Source organism: Netta rufina (assembly GCF_964035555.1).
Source record: "Netta rufina genome assembly, chromosome: 2".
Classification (NCBI taxonomy): Eukaryota; Metazoa; Chordata; class Aves; order Anseriformes; family Anatidae; genus Netta; species Netta rufina.
Window position 1 is genome coordinate 61,369,154 of NC_140124.1, and position 18,374 is coordinate 61,387,527.

The 18,374-nt window shown below is 37.1% G+C and overlaps 1 protein-coding gene across 2 annotated transcripts in view; it reads left to right on the forward strand.

Moving 5' to 3' along the window:
* Positions 1–17,282, forward strand: part of AVL9 (AVL9 cell migration associated) — a 43,412-nt gene extending 26,130 nt beyond the window's left edge. The window contains exons 9-17 of one of the 2 annotated variants that reach the window (XR_014618259.1): positions 1,453–1,522; positions 2,078–2,610; positions 5,387–5,521; positions 6,249–6,468; positions 7,874–7,991; positions 8,983–9,036; positions 10,911–10,999; positions 12,087–15,246; positions 17,112–17,282. Coding sequence is in view for 1 of the 2 variants with exons in the window: in XM_084283208.1 (XP_084139334.1) it covers positions 1,453–1,522; positions 2,078–2,610; positions 5,387–5,521; positions 6,249–6,468; positions 7,874–7,991; positions 8,983–9,036; positions 10,911–10,999; positions 12,087–12,181 (1,314 nt within the window). In the remaining variant the exon portion in view is untranslated. Of the gene's footprint in view, positions 1–1,452; positions 1,523–2,077; positions 2,611–5,386; positions 5,522–6,248; positions 6,469–7,873; positions 7,992–8,982; positions 9,037–10,910; positions 11,000–12,086; positions 16,419–17,111 lie in introns of those variants that run through there. The other variant, XM_084283208.1, reaches the window with a different exon arrangement.
* Positions 17,283–18,374: the final 1,092 nt, after the last annotated feature.

An 18,374-nucleotide genomic window follows, 5' to 3' on the forward strand; every position in this document is an offset into this window, starting at 1 on the left:
AAATAACGAGGAATACATGGTATGTGAGAATCTAAAAGTACAAGAGGTATTGTGGAGGTCCTGTTCCCTGCTATTGCATCCCGTATTTTTTGGACTGACCAGCATCTTAAAAGAATTTAGACTTCATTCCTACTGGTATCAGCAGAAATTCTTTCCGCAGCTGATCTGCTTGTTCTTCGCATCATGCTTTTTTCTGTGGTTGTTGGAATTTGAGTTCACCTCTCTTGAACACGGAGGGTGGAGAGAAATGGTTGTACAGGGTAATACACGTAATCTGTTTCCAGCTGAGGGACCATTGACATTTGGTATGTGTTTAGGACTGCACAGGTCTTTTAATTTGTTCCATCAATCAGTAGCTTGTAGATGTGCACGTGCATCTTAAGTTACTCATCAGTCACTTCTGAAGTGACTTCTGAGCTTACAGCAGAAGTCTTTTATTAATGCTAAGTCCACAAACTTGCACTTTTAATTTCATTATGTACCTACAAAAGTGGCCTGCAAATTCCTTCCAATGCTTATATGTTTGCTTTACTTGTTCTCCTTTTTCACTGAAAGTGTAAAAATGTCATTATTAAGCAAGACCCATTTGTTTATTCTTCCCTTTTTTTTTTTTTTTTTTTTTTTTTTTTTTTTTTTGTTCCTCCCTTGGAGGAACTTCAGTAGTACCATTCAGTCAGCCATGTGTTTCTTCTTTCACTGCTAGCCTTTTACACCCCCCATTTGAATTCTTCACTAATTTACTCTTCCCAGTCTCTGTAATTTAATTAAGGAGATTGGTACTACCTTCAGTAAAGCACTTAAGGCATAACATGGAAAAACAATCATGTTTTCTGTTTCCATAAACTCATTTTTTTATCATAGGAAAATATCTCTAATAATGTATGCTGCGTTTATCCTGCTTTCTGCTTATCTGCGTATCTTTAATATATTTTCTTAGAAGGGATTTTTTTTTCCAGTGTAGATTTTTGTCAGAATTCTGGAATGGAGATTATTTGGTCTCTTTGATTTATAACAGAGACACTTTAATGTACTACAAATTAACAACAACTGATGCAGAGTGCTGGGAATAACTTCTTCTCAGTTGTTTAGTCAGATTTTTCCTTTCTTGTAAAATTGATCCAATCCACATGCTGGATCCAAAAAAGCATTCAATCAAAAAAAATCTTGACTGAATGACTAGTGATACATATTATGCACACAGGCACATATATATAACATGTATTTTGTAGTATAAAAAAACACTATACATATTTAAATATTAAATATGAACAGTTGTAAGAGCTTTTGTGGGTGAGCAGACTCCCTTTTTAAAATAAATAAATTCTTTGACCAGTTTGCAGCTGTTCTTTGTCATACTTAAGTGTAATTTTTTATTTTAATTTTTATTTTCCTCCCTACTTCCCTTCTCCTCTCTTGCTCTCTTCTCCTGTTTTTTCCTTCTTGCCTTCCCAGGTGCTGTTTTATATTTCTCCAGTAAATAGATTGGTGGGAGCTCTGATGACGGTCTTGTCGCTATTTCCTGGTAAGGAGAGAAATTTGGACTTCTCAGTTACCACCAGAAACCATATTAAAAAGTTGCCTGTAGTGTTTCTTGTGGGAACAACTTATGCAGCAATAGTTACATTGATAAATTGACTGAAAAATGTCTTAACTTGTATGCATGTGCATGTATTGTGGGCATGTATCCTAACATTATATGCACTCTGTGGATTACCTATTGGAGCTACTGGATCTTCTGTACTGCCTGTGAGTAACATAAATGGGACTCTGAATTAGTTATACATTCCTGCAAGTTCCTTAAAAATCAAAAATTCCTTCTGCATGTGCGTCTGAAAACAAAACAGACAACCCCTTAACTAATTCTTACTAATTCTTAACTTGTAACCAGTCTTCTCAAAGCAAAAAGTTGGGGTTGCTTCTTTTGGGGAGAAAGGTTGGTTGGTTGTTTTTTCAACTACTATTGTAAAATACATTATTTCCACTATGCATACAAGGGCACTTTTCTTCATTTTCTTCAACAAAAAATATTTAATTTTATATTGAAATGCTAATTTCCATGGGTCCGGTCACTTTCCAGGTATGATTGAACATGGTCTTACTGACTGCTCACAGTATAGACCAAGAAAGAGCATATCGGAGGATGCTGTCTTGCAAGAAATTACACCACGGTTAGATGACTCTGTGTCTGCTGCTGCTACAAACTTGGGAGTGGGCAAGGGAGGCAGGAAGATGGCAGGAAACCATTCGCTGGGAGGTCAAAACACAAACGTGCCTTTCTCCCAGTCAGAGAAGATTTGCAACGGAGCTCAGTCCTCCAATGGTACTGTGCAGCACTTGAAAGTTCCTTCCCGCACTTCTCCAGAGTCCTCTGAAAGTGAATGGGAGACCTTAGATCCCAGCATTTTGGAGGAGTCTAATTTGAAAGAAGGAGTATGCGAAAATGCAGCATCAGAACAGGCTGAAAGTCTGCCAAGTGAATGCAGGAGTCCAGAAACCCTTCCAATCACTGTGCAGCCCCAGGCAAATTCAGGACACGCGGTGCTTGTTCCAGGACTCGTATCTGGGTTGGAAGAGGACCAGTATGGTATGCCGTTGGCTATTTTTACAAAGGTAAACAGGTTGTTTATAATACCAGGTAACTCATAAAGACTTCTGTTTTTCAGAAGTGGCTAATAATTTTGGTTACCCAGCTCCAAATGGACAGTAGGGTACTATAAAACACGTAAGTACGGCCTCTGACAGGTGACTGTGTTTGTAGGCAGATGGAAAGAGCTCTTGTGTGTCTGAGGGGTATGCACACATGCACATACATTTCCCTTTCATACATATACTTCTGTACTGTTTGCAGTTCTGTGTGATGGTAACCTCTAGACCCAGCATGGTTAATGAACGGTATCTATCAGTAACTGCTGTTTTCTTTTACTCTGAAGAATTGTTGATCTAATCTGAATGGGTCAAGATCAGAGCACTTAAGTATTTAAATACCTTAATCCAAACTAAGTTTCTGAAAGCTGTCTTAGCTCCCATCTAAGCCCGTTTTTCTTCTCTCATGTATATATATTTTTCCCCCCTTTCTTATATAACACTACCTGGTTGTCTGTGACTTTTTCCCTGTGCATAGTGCTGAGCTGCTCAGCTTCAAGCTTTTACTAAAAAATGCCTAACTGAACTCCACGTATCCCAGAGTTCCTGTACAGGCTTTGATGGGCATTGTTCAATAACAAGCAATGTATCTACCAGAGCTGGTTCTCTGTATAAAATGGAGAAAATGCCTCCCTTTTAAAGATGGTTTCCTCAGCAAAAGAGGTGATATGATACCTTTTTTTTTTTTTTTTTTTTTTTTTTTTAATGTAATAACCCTTTAGGTGAGCACTTGCCCAGAAAGCAGAAGATTCAGATCTATTTCCTGGAGGTTGTGAGGTTCAAAGTGGCATTTCTTCCTTTGTAGATGCTTATTGCAGAATGTTGTATTTGACAATGATATTTGAGCTTCTTGAAATACCTTTCGTTGGAAAGAGTACACTAAATGGGTCCGAGTGAGCGGCTCAAACGTCATCTTCCCTGTCACTGTTAGAAATAGTTTTTTAGCACAGATGTACAGTCTGGTGTTTGTCTTCATGGTCTGTCTAATCAAAAGAATAGCCTGTAATTTGTATTTAGTTTAGGCCTGTTGAAGAACGAGATTGAAAGCAAGAATCAAATAATTGATAAAGAGGCCTAAGTGTGCAAACTTAGCTTGCTACTAAGCTCATAAAATGGAAAAGTAAATGACCTTAAAGAAGTTGTCGGTTTACCTTCTATTTCACAGAGGCACTTTTCATCTGAGTTCATTCAGAGTAATTCTGTTTAGAAGTGGCTCTAAAGAAGTCACAGAAGTGACTTCTGTTTAGAAGTGGCTCTACATCTCAAAATTACCAGAAAAATATGATTATAAGTTATAGTTTAACCACTTACTGAAACGCTTGAATCTCTTTTGGAGCTCTCATCTCATTCAAAACAAATTTGAATAGGAGGAAACTTTGCCAGATGATGCAATAACATATCCAAATGCACCAGAGCATAGGGAAAAATAGGTTGTGATACTTGTTTCTTCAGTAGCAGTTCTGTAAGAATTAAAACTCATTTCAATTTTTTTATTTAAAATAAAAAGAAAAAGAACAAGGGCACAGAAATAAACATTGTTAGATCTACAGAGAAATGGGAGTTTTGGGAAATTACACTTGATCTTTAAAATAGTGACATTTTCAACACTTTGCTACTTACATATCCAACAATTAGCCCTTCCTTTACCAGCTTAAGCTGTGTTTTTCTGTTTTGGTTTTTTTTTTTTCTATTTAAGGTTGGTGATTCCATCTCAAAGCACTGTTGTTCCTTTGACACAGGCTGCTTTTGCTTTCAGCCAATAAGTGCTTGTCATCTGGAAAGCCATCCCTGTGTTCAATATGACAAAAGGGAATAGTGCTCCTTTCTTCCATATGTGTCCAATTACTATGCACTGTGTGATAAATAAAGTACATGTGCTCTTTGTTTCTTTCCAGTATGCCATTTGCTTTTCTGGGCTTCTGTTAGTGAATGAACTGTGGTGTGCTTTATGCAAATGAACAGCTGGAATTAGGCTTGAGTATTAGTCTTACTGTTATGCTGTTCCTATATTTAAAACTAAAATTACAATAAGTACTGCTGTTTCTCAGTGCTCATCAAATACCTTACCTCAAAGCCTTATGATACTCCTTTCAAAATGTGTTGTGGTTTCGTGTTGTTTTTTTTTGATTGGAGTGTGGGATGCTAGATTAATGTAAGCATGGAGTGTTTGAGGAGCACAGTGCATTGCTTTCTGTACTACTCTCTTTTAAAGCATGCATATGCTCATAAGAAAGTGATTGCTATCTCTAGAACTTGGAAATGTCCATCTACCAAATGTGGATATCAGTCCTGTATTTTTCTAGCTCTCCTGCATTGTAAACTTGAGGCATGTCAAAAGACCTCATGGTGTGCAAATGGAGAGATGCATCTTCATCTCTGCTGACTCACTGTCTCTGAACTGCCCTGAGAACTCACTATTGATGCGTATTACTTATTCTGTTACCTTATAAACACTTGATTTTTGTGAATTCACATTGTATTTCAGTCCTGACGCTGGAAGGCAACACAACCTCTTGGAACTCCCAATTTATGTAGAATTTGGTTCTTTTGCTTTGCAGATAAAACACAGCAAAACAACAAATAACTGCAACTGAAATTGTAGTAACCAGAGTAACCAGTGTTGTTCATTCTGTGTGAAACGTGCTAACTTTTGGTAGGGACAAAACTCTGAATACAGTGTTTTGTTTTGTTTTTTAGAGGAGAGGGGGCTTATGTTAATCCTCTAACATCTCTGTTGCTTTAGGGATACCTTTGCTTGCCATACATGGCGCTGCAGCAGCATCATCTCCTGTCGGATGTAACAGTCCGCGGCTTCGTTGCGGGAGCCACCAACATCCTGTTCCGTCAGCAAAAACACCTGAGTGACGCAATTGTGGAAGTATGAATCTTTGCATTTGAACTTCGTGGACTGGAAGGGAGGGGAAAAAGAGGTTGCATTTTGAATGTATAGTTTTGGGTTCATCACTGAAATTTTTAATTACTTCTCCATGAAATAAATTCTTAAATGCAGAAGCGTATTCCGTTTGCATCAGTTTTTGGGGTAGGACAAAGCTTTAAGCTGTAATTAAGGTGTAATTTTACTTGTCATGTCACAAGCTTTTTCATCTTTTTCATGGCTTTGGATTAAGGTCTTCAAAAATGAGTGCTTTCAGCTGAGAAACATACAGTTGGAGAATAAAGCATGTTAATGATGACTTCCTCGTGATATAATTGACATGTTAAAAACAGTGTCTCAGAAAGCACTCTGTTCTAGTAAGCGTGTACAGCTATATAATCAGCCTAAGATAGCTACATATTGGTAGTGAACTTCATAAATTGAAGTGAAAGTCCAAAAGAGCCTCTTAGAAAACGCACTTGAACACCAATTTTCTCTTTCCAAATCCTTTCAAATGCGCAGCTTTTAACTCTGCCTGGTTGATGATGAGGTTCTGGTTGTGTCAGAGTAGTAGCTGACACTGAGAACTTTTCACTCAGGATTTCTTTTTGATATTTCTTGAGACTGTTGCATTCAGATTTAGGTAGCTGCTTGTCAGTAGCAATATGCAGTAGTACATTTGAGCAGTTTTATTTAGATGAATTTTTACCCTTGGAATTATTTCATACAGATAGAAGATGCTCATGTACAAATCCATGATCCAGAGCTCCGTAAGATCCTGAACCCTACAACGGCTGACCTAAGATTTGCAGATTACTTGGTGAAGCATGTAACTGAGAACAGAGATGATGTTTTCCTTGATGGCACTGGATGGGAAGGAGGAGATGAGTGGATCAGGGCTCAGTTCAGTGCTTATCTTCACGCGCTGCTTGCTGCTGTGCTGCAACCAGGTAGAACAGATACCCTAGACAAGACCTTGTCTAGGAATTGAGATGAGGGTGGGTGTAAAAAAGTGTTCTGTTGCCTTACATGTGTGGCCTGTCATTGGATCTTCCTCTGCCTAAAGTTTCATTTTATGCTACCTTTTTTTGGTTGTCCTTGTCTATCGTTGGTATTCCTTAACAAGCTTATTACTCATTCCTCACAGTCTTACAGACCTGTTTCTTCTCCAACTGTTTCTCCTTGATTTATTTAAGCTTTCATTATAAGTAGAAGTTCCTGAAACCCTGTATATGATGAGACTTTTACAGACTTGAGTGTCCTACAGAGTTGTTTGAGACCTGAAGTTCAGTTTGGGGAATTAATTGGATTCAAGGAGGCATGAAGTTAAGTGTCTCTTTTTGGGAGGTTTTACTACTGTATCTCATCTCTTTTCCATTCCTGCTATGGTCTTAAGTAGGGATTCACTTAAGTGTCAGCTAGGGGTTTTACCAGCTTGTGTTTTCTGGAGCTCAACGTTTTTTGCCTTAACTCAGAGGGAGTACTCTGGGTTGCAGCCTTTTGTGCATGAATGCAGCCAAAAGAATCAGTGGCTTATTTGTGGAAGTTTGCCAACCACTAAACCCTCTTAACTTCAGCCTCTTTATGATTATTCTCCTTTCACACCAATAAAGTAACTCAGTGTCTGTTCTGTGGTGTTTCTGAGAAGCAATGAGATCAAAAGTGTGATTTTTAAAGTCTCGAAGATGAAAAGTTCTTTGTCTGACAACATTAATATTTTAAGATGATTAGTAGTTTGATAATGAAATGTCAGGCTTTTCATGAAATTCATGCTACTTCACTGTCTGGTTCTAAAATGATTTCCCACAATCTTCTGTATTTTAAATGGGTTGTTATTATAAGTTGATTCCACAGTAGCTCATACTGTGGTTTTGGAGTGGATTTGAAATTTACTTTATTTGAATGAGCATTAACATAGTACAGCAAATCCTAGTGTATCTGACCAAAATCAATGTAAATGATGTTTTTGTTCTCAGTTACTGTGTGGCCTTTCTCTGCCCTTCCTGTCTTTGCCCAGAGAGCAAGTCAAGAGGTCTATGTTAGTGTGACTTTCTTTTTCCACTTGAGCTCTTCACTTAGAACTTTACAAATGAATTAAAAAAAAAAAAAAAAAAAAAAAAAAAGACCAGGCTTTTCTTATTTTTAAGTGTTTTGTTTTCTTGGCTTTTTGTATTTGGGACACTTTAAAATAATAAAAAATTTTTTTTGAAATGTCAGGTTTCTAGTACTAACATTTGACTTTGATTTGATGAGAGTCTGGAAAATTTCAGTTTTTCTTTAAAATGCAAGTCATTTTTCTTGTATTATATCTGTAATGAATTGCTACAAGTTCACATCTTTATTTTAATTTCTCAGACAATGAGAAGACGTTGTCAGACTTTGGAACACCATTTGTAGTAGCCTGGAAAAATACTCACAACTACAGAGTGTGGAATAGCAATAAGCATCCAGCTCTTGCAGAAGTAAATTCTAGGTAAGGAACGGATTTTTGGCACTTCATATGGAATGCTCCACTTATGAGCAGCTATGCACACACCATTCTGTAGGATTAGTGCCCCTCTAGCTCCTATTATAAAGCCTTGAGGGTGCAAATTTAGGATCCCATGCAGTAAAGAATCTGTGAGCACAGAAATACTCTTCACTGAAGATTCCTGTTCTTCAATACCTTACTTTAATTCTGGGATATAAAATTATGAAGAAAACTATATCCAGAGTCAGAACTGAAACTTGTTCAAGTCAATTGATGTCTGTCCTGAGCTGTAGAGAGTTTGTTATTCCTCAGAATTGCCCTCAGATGTTTCTCCTTTCCGTTAGTTGCTTCCAGGTACACAAAGAATAGCCGTGTCTGGGGTGGAGGGGAGCTGGCTGAGTTATGCTGCATCTGCTGTAGTTTGAGTTGTTTTAAGTGCATTTTTGTTCCTAGATTAGATGATGCCAGGCTTGTTAATACTATAGGCTGTGCATGTGTTTTGTTTAGCACACGCTTGTACCGTATTGCAGGGAGTTTTGCTAGCTTTTGTTCTTGCTTTGGCAGCTGCTGTTGTCTGAAGAAGGCTGTTGTTCTTCAGACTTGCAAAGCTCTTTTGGTCTACTTAAGGGTTTTTGTTTTGTTTTCTTGGCATGCTTTGTCTTGTTAGGAGAAGGTGTCTCTGCCTTAGTGTGAAGAGAAGGTTCTTAATATCTGATATGTAAATGGAAGGCACCTTACATGTTAGTTCATAAGAAACCTGAGACCAAATAGTATGACCTAGCTTTCTATGAAGTGATACAATGCTGTGCCTACAGTAAGGGGATTTTTTTTATTTATTTATTGTAAACTATGAAGAGGAATATAACAAGGAATTGAAGTTGTTGTGATGCGGATTAATAGTGGAAATTTATTTAATGGAAAATTAATTTAATGCTTTTAATGTGTGGAAAAGTATTTAATGCTTTTTCTCATTTTTTTTTTTCTCCTCTTCTAGCCACCCATTCCAGGGACAATACTCTGTATCAGATGTTAAGTTAAGATTGTCACAGTACGTATATAGTAGCTTATGTGTTTTTTGTCTAATATTAATAACTGCACAACTGTTGCTATCATGAACTAAACAAAATAATGGTTTAAATCAGCCATGTGCATGAAACTGTATTCAAGGTTCTGCAAAAATGTCATATCTAAAGATGGACAGTTTGTCTGAAATAGAGAAAAACAGTGCTCATACACTATTTTGTGCTGGACTTAATGTAATAGAGGTCTGATTTTTGTATTACAATTATAAGTCCTTGGTGTCTTAATAGCTTTAGTTTACAATTTAAAAATAAGCCTTCATTGCTGCTTTCCTATATGTTGTCTTTAGGTTCAGTTATTTGGAGAAAATGGTTTTTTTAATCATATATAAGACTGTTCAGTTTCTTCAAGATAAAAGTTTAAAATGAGTTTTACACAACCTCTTATTGCACCAAATTAATCTGAACTTTGAGGTGGTGTTAGCTCTTGCTGTCTAAAACTCAGTAGTGCTTGTTATTTCTGTAGCAGTTTGGCTCCAACAAAAGTCTCAGTCTTGCAGTTAACTATCTCTTATTTATGCACCAAGCAAGACAGAGAGCAAGTTTTCTCACTTAACTATGTTGACCACAAAACATCAGAGACTTGTTCTGTAAGACATCTGCAAATCAGCAGTGCATACATGCTGCTAATTCTGCACCTGTCTTGACCATAGACTATTACTTTCAGTATACTGTGAGGAGACCTAAACCAAACGCTAACATAGAGCAACAACACAAGCAATAAAAAGGGTTCAGACTTCAGCCCAACAAATCTTCCTGTTGCTTTTGTTGGCTAGTGGCAGATGAAATTTCTGTGATGACAATTGAGAATTGCAAACGAATCAAGATTTGTAACAAGAAAATTGCCTTCAATAAGCTGTCTGCTGATAGCAGCTCTTACTTTTAATGACTGGCCTGTGTAGAAAGACCTGAAAAATCTGAAAGGTGTAGAAGCATCTACAATCTTTGACGTGCCCTAATTTTGTTTTTGAAAGGAGAGACTCCTCTACTATTCTGAGTAGTCTTAAGTGAGTGTAAAAGGTTCTGTAGTTCGTAATTTCTCTAGTTATAAAAAATATTTGAAAATAATATATTTTGCAAATTGAGTCTAAACTTGTTCTTGATCTACTCTGTTCTTTCTGCTTTTTTCATTTACACTGAAGGTTTTGAAAGTATTCAAGTTAATAAAACAAAGTTGTGAATAGGGACAAGAATGTAACAACACAGCACGTCACTAAGTTCAACATAAATAAGTTTGCAAAGTCTGAAATGCGGACTTGAATGTTATGATTTAAGCAAATTTTATTTTCAAGTCATCGCACTCATGCAATGGAACTGATTGCTTTTGTGCTCTCCTTTCCAAGTGTCTTTATCCTTTCATAGTGTCTTTATTCTTTTCACATTTTTAATCAAATGTATGAGAGTGAACTAGACTTCATCAAAAATTTGATGTTAGGGCAAGATACAAAGTACATTCTACATGGAAAAAAGAATAACAATTGTTCAGTAACACTATTTTGTTTGAAGCTAATAGTTAGGGCTAGAACTTTACAAAGCAGGATTTTCAGTAGTTTTGGAATGTGGAACAAATATGTATTTTGGTAAACGGTAGGAAAGATACTAGCACGTTCTATAAAAATGAAATGTTGGGTATTTTGATTCCTGTCTTGCTGGCTGTGTCTCATCTTCCTCAGAGAAGCTTGCCCAACTGGGTAAGATGTATGCAACCTATACAGGAATTATGGACTTGATACTGCTATATAGATCTGTGTGTGTATAGATAGTTATTTTAACTATACACTTCATGTATGTACACCTGGAATTAATGTCAGTTGACTAAGTCTTCAGTATCTCTCTTGTTTAGCTCTGTGCAAAACAGTGAACGTGGAAAGAAGATTGGAAACGTGATGGTTTCCACTAGCCGAAATGTTGTGCAAACAGGAAAAGCTGTAGGTAAGAAACTTATTTTGAACCAGCTTGGATCTAAAAACATGAAACTGCAACAGGGGAAGTTCAGCCTGGATGTTAAAAAAAAGTTTCTTCACTGAGAGGGTGGTTGGGAGCTGCAACAGGCTCCCTAGGGAAGTGGTCATAGCAGCAAGCCTGCTGGAGTTCAAGAAGCAATTGGACAACACTTAGACATGGGGTTTGATTTTGGGGTGGTCCTATGTGGAGCCAGGAGTTGGACTTGATGATCCTTGTGGCTCCCTTCCAGCTGAGGAGATTTTATGATTCTAGTTCATTTTTTAAAGAAGCATCCTATATCTCAGTTTTATTTCCTTTTAAGCCAAGTGTACTTTATAATGTACATACAAAACAGAGCAACATTTTGAGGGCCAAAGGTGTTGACAGGGGCCCTGTATATTGCATAATAGTAGGAAGAGAAGCAGCTAGGCCAAAAAAAATAGTGTTAATTCCTCCTCCAGCATGGGCTGGAGATGGACATAGGAAGAGAGATGTTCAGGTAAAAGCTTTTTATGTAATGTAGGAGTGCTTAGACCACAACACTGTCTTCTGCATTGAGCTGTTCTCGCTTTTATATCACTTTGAAACTATACAGGGCTGACTGAACTCCTAGGAATAACTTGTGGCAGTTTCTGCAGGTTTTTGCAATAGGCTGTAATTTTCTGGGAAGGTATTTGTTGCGCTTGAACAGGGGCACCTTCATCACGTTATCCTCCAGTGGAAGAAAACGTGAGTTCGCCAGTGGGAGAGATAAGAGTGCTATAGTTGTTCTATAGTTGCTTTGCCAAAAGTTGTTCAGCCTGTTGTTTTTTTTTAACTCCATTGATGTCTTGCTACTTTCTTTGCTGCGTTCTCTGGCAAGGAGAGCTTTTCAGTTAGTATGTCTAGCAAGCCGTCCAGGGCAAAGGACAATGGAGGCCATTTCTGCTGAGCTAGTGCACTGAAGTTCTTTGAATGTTTTCTGACACATAATTTGAGTTTGGGTTTTAAATTCCAAATTGGAGAACTGGTTGTTTGGTGCATTTAATTATTTATTTATTTGACTATGAACCCTTTCTTTTGTTTTACAACGCAGGTCAGTCGGTTGGAGGAGCCTTCACAAGTGCAAAGTCAGCCATGTCATCATGGTTTTCCACTTTTACACAGTCAACCCAAAGCCTTGGTGACTAGGTGATTGTTTTGCACAGTGCTGCTGAATGTTTCAGGTGCAATGGTTTCTCTGAGCTGTAAACAGACTGCTCCAAAACATAGGAGTGGAGACTAACTATCCAGGACCAAAACAAGGCACATGTTGCTTGCAAGCAGATGTGGAATGTTATCATTCACTTTCACTAGAAGTATAGAATGGTGAGTGTCTGCATACGATGGGATGGCATTTGCTGTGTATTGGTTGTGTTTAAAATGACTACTTTTCTTTAAATCTGAGCCTTTATAAAGATATTAGCAAACAGGGCTTGTTGCAAGCCAAATGTGTTTGACTTTAGATTTGTACATTTTCTTGGATGTTGAAGATATTTATGTAAAGTAGTTATATTTTTCAATCCAAGTAGCCCAATGTTTGTGAACTCTTATAAATAAGCAGAGTATGATTACTGATTCATCTTCAGGTTGGTTTAGAGGATGTCTGCAAAAAGTATAGGTGCAGAAGCCTTTAAAGGGTTCAAAGCTAGGTAGCACTTTTTTGGTCCCGCCTACAAACTGGAATCAGCCGGATGCAGAGGAAGACTGTGGCTGACTAAAGGGTGTTTCTCCTTTCTCATCTGTAGCCATACACATTAATCTGTTTCCAGCTCTCTTTGTGTCTGCAAATCTGTACAACAATTGTAAAATCAGTATTTTCCTGATGTTATGTGGTGGGCCTTCATAACTTTGCTTATGTTTTGGCTGTGTTTTACCCTGGGGTATGATCAGGATTCCAGTTGGAGAGATCTCTTCAAGAAAAGTATTAGAAAACAATTGGCCAAAATTGGGATTGAACCATAGAGCAAGACCTCACAAAACTGTTAGGATATAATTAACACCATTAATGCAATTACATGCATATGAATACAAAGTATTAAAATTACTTAAACTAGCACAGTAGCAAACTCTGCATATTTTTTTGTTGCCAGTAAAGTTATGAAGACTCTTCCAAACAAAAATCAACTATACAGATTTTTCTTTGTCTACTCAGGGAATGTTCTATTTGGATAACTACTTTTTTCATAAGGAAAGAAACACCAGAACTGAGGGAGCAACTGAAACAGCTCAGTTCTTATCCTTGAATGAAAGAATATAATAGTTTATTTGAAAAGATGTGGTATAATGCTGTATTTCATATGGAATGTGCACGTGGTGTCTTCTGTATGCAAACATATTCCACATCCTACATTTTGTGCTCCCGAGACAGATTATTTCCTGTTCCTTGCAACATGAATGTGTCTATGCCTTCTAACATCCCCACGTGATAGCTGTTAACATTTCCTACATTACATCATCAAGTATTCCAACCTTCCAGTATTGGAAGGCTCTCTGTTTATTCCCTCATCAGTATTTATTAGTGTTCTGCAATTTTCTTTTCCAGGGCCAAGATTTCAAGTCAAAGTTATTTCTTCTATTCCTCAAATAAAATAGCTGTACAAGAGATAAATAAATAAGAAGGTTCTAATGTAATTTCTTTTAAGAAGTTCTTATTTCTTCAGGTGCATTTGGAAAGCTAATAGGAAAGTCAAACTTGCATCACGTAGTTCCATCTCCAACAATGTAAATTTCAGTTTTAGTGCTTCAAGTAGTGATTCAAAAAGACAAGATCTTTTTTAAAGTGTTAATTAATTTTTTCCAGGACAAGCTAGATAGAACAGCCATGGAAAACCTGAAAGTACACGGCTGATTTGAGTAGCTTCATTTGAAAAGGGCAAAAAGTACACCTAAAGCTCTACTTAATCTACTGCTTCTGACATAAAAGTAAAAGTATCTGCAGAACCTTATATATTGCTCCTGGTCTGTGTATATGTATATCTCCTAAAATTTCTGATATTCTTCTCTGTTCTATTCCACAACTCTGTAATAGTCAATTATATCTTTTTAAAGATTAAGAAATACTTGTAGGAAGACCTCTGGTGCAATAAGACTAGGGATGTGGTTATTCACAATGATTCTAGAGCTTTCTGATTCAGCTTGCAGACAAGAAAATAATCACTTGCTGTTATGAAATCGCTATCGTTACCTGTTGTCTGGGTTTTAAGTGGTCAGGCTTCATGTTGTAGTGAAGACTGAATATGATCTGAAACATTTAAGCAACTACAAAATTAACTTCAGCAACTTAATTTAAACTTAGGAGCTCACAGTAGGGCCAGACAAGTGGTTAACACATGTACAAGTTATAGAAACAGGACCTTACTGGGTCCTTTTTAATAGCCTTGCCTCTGTCACCTCTTCACCTCAGCTGTTCTGTAGAATTCTCCTTTGCCCCAGATTTGTACAGCTGATTTGTTAGTTCTCTGCATTTCCCTCACTCCCACAAACTCCCTTGCTGATCCAGGGAGTGGATCTGAGTGGCTTTTTTTTCTTTTTCCATTTTTGATTAATCTGAGGAAAGGCAGAATGAGGTGCCCTCTGCATTGCAAAGCTGATGGCTGCTTGCTGCTCTGTGTAGGGCCAGTACTACAATGCTTCACCATTCTCTTATGGATAGTAAAGAAGATTTGACAGATCTCTTTCCCCATCTGTGGAGTCAAAACATGCAACTTGATCAAAAGTATTTTCCTTTATGTTTCACCACAAGGTTGGAATAAGAAACCTGTATTCATTTTTACATTTTAAGAATCACCGTCCTGCTAGCAAGTTGGACAGTGATTTAAACTCATGCAGTGGGTAGAGATGAAACTATCATCATAATAAGTTGTCTTCATTAATGTGTATGCTTGCTCTTTGACATTTGCTTAAACTTGCTTTTGGTCTGTAGGAGGGATAGCAGCTACTGAGTTTCATCTGAATTCACGTAGTCATCTTTATTTAATGGTTGTGACCTCTTCAGGTAAATCCAGTATGAATGCAAGTTACTTTCTTCCTCTCTGTTTTAAAATTTCCAATACAAGTATTATTACTTTTTCAAAGGGATTTAAGCAGCCAACTTTCATTTCAAAGACATCTGTTTCTGCACAGCAAGAAGTACAAAGTACTAAAGGTGGCAGCGCCTCTTGTGAGTAAACCATGAAGGCATTGTTACATCTCAGCCATAATGTTATGTTGCAAAGGTAATTCTGATCATTAATGTACAGTGTGAACTGATTTACAGATAATACGATAATACTTTTCTCAGCTTTCTGGCGTCAAAGCATCAACCTCCACTGTTTGTAGGTACCAACATTTGAGGAACTTCCTGTTGAGTATACACAGCTACAAGTCCCCAAAATAACACAAAATTAAGTATAATTGACCTAATACTTCATTTGACTAAGATGTTCAGCATTTTTCATTGTTGTCATGTCATAACCTTAATTCATGTGCATATCTGACAGCTTTTTCCTCAAATGTAGCAATGTAATAATCATTTTTAGATCACTCTCCTAGTACATTGCATTTGTTTGACTTTGTACATCTGTTTTAAGCACCTTTGTAATTAAATTTAGTATTTTGTTGAAACAAGCTTCTTACTTCCATAAAAATTATTACTAAGCAGAGAAGCGAATGTGGCTGTATTTAATTGTAAAAATGGAGGTGTGAATGCAGTTTTTAAACATAGAAACTGTTACTTGATAATTGAAAATACAAGTAATGTATTTGATTTTCCTTGTGCTGCTTGAAAATAAATACACCCAGCCTATTTAAAGCTCTGTCTGTTCGAAAAGCTATATTAATTTGAGAAGTTAATCCCATTAGAAGACACTAGCAGGCATGTGTTTTTGGTATTGATAGCTGCTTGTAAGACACTATCAGTCTTTTTGAACCTTGTCTTGTACTTAAACTGATTATGGAAGTTGCTTTTGCAAATTTGGGGTGAGACTATCATCTAGTGTGAAGTTTTATTCCCTTCTGGGTTCTGCTTGTTGTGAATCAAGTTAAAGTCTTTAGTAGGTCGCCGGCATCTCTCACACCAGTAAGAACTTTAGGTAGGACTGTAAAATTTTAAACTGGGTTTAGTTTCAAAATAATGCATAGTTGACGTGGATTGCAGTATCTAGTCAAAATCAGGATGCTGAATAAATTAATTGCTGTACGTTCATCTCTCTGCAATCGTCAGGTATTCGTTGAAGGTTTATCTTAGAGCTTGAAAACTTCTACCGGAACTACCAAATCATGGTTGGCTAGGCACAGGGGCAAATTACTGGTTGCAGTAGGATGAAACTAATGGCCTTGAAGAACACTTAGTAGACAAAGCATATGTCTGAAAAAATGTTGTAATTCTCTAAAACTGTTTATAAATAAATCTGACCATATGCAAGTAGTTGTTCAAAGACAGCAAAAAATAAACTCACATCATGTTCACGCAGTGCAATTGTACTTCATTTAGTTATTACTAGAAAGCATTATGAAGAGCCTTTATAAAAGGTGGAAACATTACATTATAGTAATGCAGTTAAAGATTTATGAAGAATTCCTTCACCGTTTTTACTTTTTAATACTGTAGTAGAGGAGAGGTGGAAGGAGGTGCAGAGCTTTAATTGTGTGATGTTTCTGTTCTTGACGCTGTTCTTTATCACACACTAGAAGTACCATTTAGGTTTATATATAATACATTTGGAGATGGATCACTTCTGTTAGGGTCAGTGAAGTGGTAAACTTGCTCTCCTTATTTTGTTCCCCGTAAGGAGACACGATGCATGTGTGTGACATCTGCACAGACAGCTAGACTTCCAAGTCTTACTACAGCCAAGATTAAGCTATCTTGTTGAGTCCTTTATTTCTGTAAGGTTTCAAAGTTTCCTAATTATAGACAATTGATAGATTTTTGTTGTTGTTATGTAGCCTAAATTTACTAATATTGATGAAAGCATAATTACTCTTTTCCTCAGTAGTAGCAAAGAACTACAGAATCATAGAATATCCTAAATTAGAAGGGACCCACAAGGATCATCGAGTACAAACACCTACAAAATCCTCTTTTCTTGTCTTTTTCTAGATCACTGAGGAGGTAGGAGTGGTTTCTAGATGAGGTGAACATTAAGAAAATCAAGAACGTTTAGACTGAATGAAGAACGCTTACCTAATGTGAAGGCAGATACAGAGTTGTTTTTTTGTCATAAGAACCTTGTGGGGATAGTACCACTTGATACTACCGGAAACAGATGGAAAATACCTAAGAAGCAAACCCAGTTGCTCTCTTATCTCTAAATTCAAAGACTTTACAAAATGCACACAGAAACACGGTGCAGGACTTGAAAAGCAGAGGTGTATCAGGAAGTGGCAGAAAAGGCTGAGGTGAATGTCTAATACCAGATGTGGTTATAGACCTTTGCTGCTCTTGATAAATTGCATATATGAGTTTTGTAATGCTGTGCCCCAAAAAATAAGTATGTCCGCTTAACTGGTGGAAATCCTTTCTCAATTTTTTCCCTTTGATAAGAACACGTGCTCAGAATTAAATTAGCTAGCAATACCTCCTGCGCTTCCTAAATAAAATTTCAGCATGAAGATTTAGCTTGATGTCTAGCATTTATTTTGAATTGACTAGAATATCTACGTTACATCACTATCTTTTTAGCACTTTTAAAAAATTTTTGTCCTGCTTTCTGGATCTTGACGCATAGTGATGCATTAGAGGTGCCAAGGAATGCATGTCTGTATTCAGTACACTGTTTAACATTTTAGGGAATTAAGTCACTTAATGCTTCAGGTGAGCAGTCATACTCCAGCAATGGTGTATCTACAGCGCTTGGACAGCTTTGCTGCACCAACAGAAAGGTTTAGTTTAAGGGCAAACCTGCTCCAGAGCCTGCCCAAGGTAAAGCTCCTTTCCTGTAGGAATCCAGATCCAAAAGGAGAAAATTCCAGAAGGTAGCTGTACCTGGAAGCAGAGCAGGAGCAGCACTGTCCTGCTGCTGCTAAGTTGTGTCCACGGGTGTTACTCAGCACTACTGCAATGTGGAGGGAGCTAGTGCAGCTTTTCAGAAGCATTGAGAAGTAGAAGGAGAAATGATATGAAGTACCAGGTAGTGCTTTAAAACTTTTTAATTACCTTTAAAGTTTTATCAAGTCATTGTTCCTAAAAGTTAACTTACCCATCTTCTGTTCTCCATCACCTTGACACAATCAACTGCCCTAATTTTGACTATTCCCCCTAGAACAAAAATTAAACTTGCAATTCAGGTACATAGTTAAACTGTAAAAATGAGTGGATGCACTAAAAATATTAGCAGAAGCCAGATCCTCTTTTTATTACTTC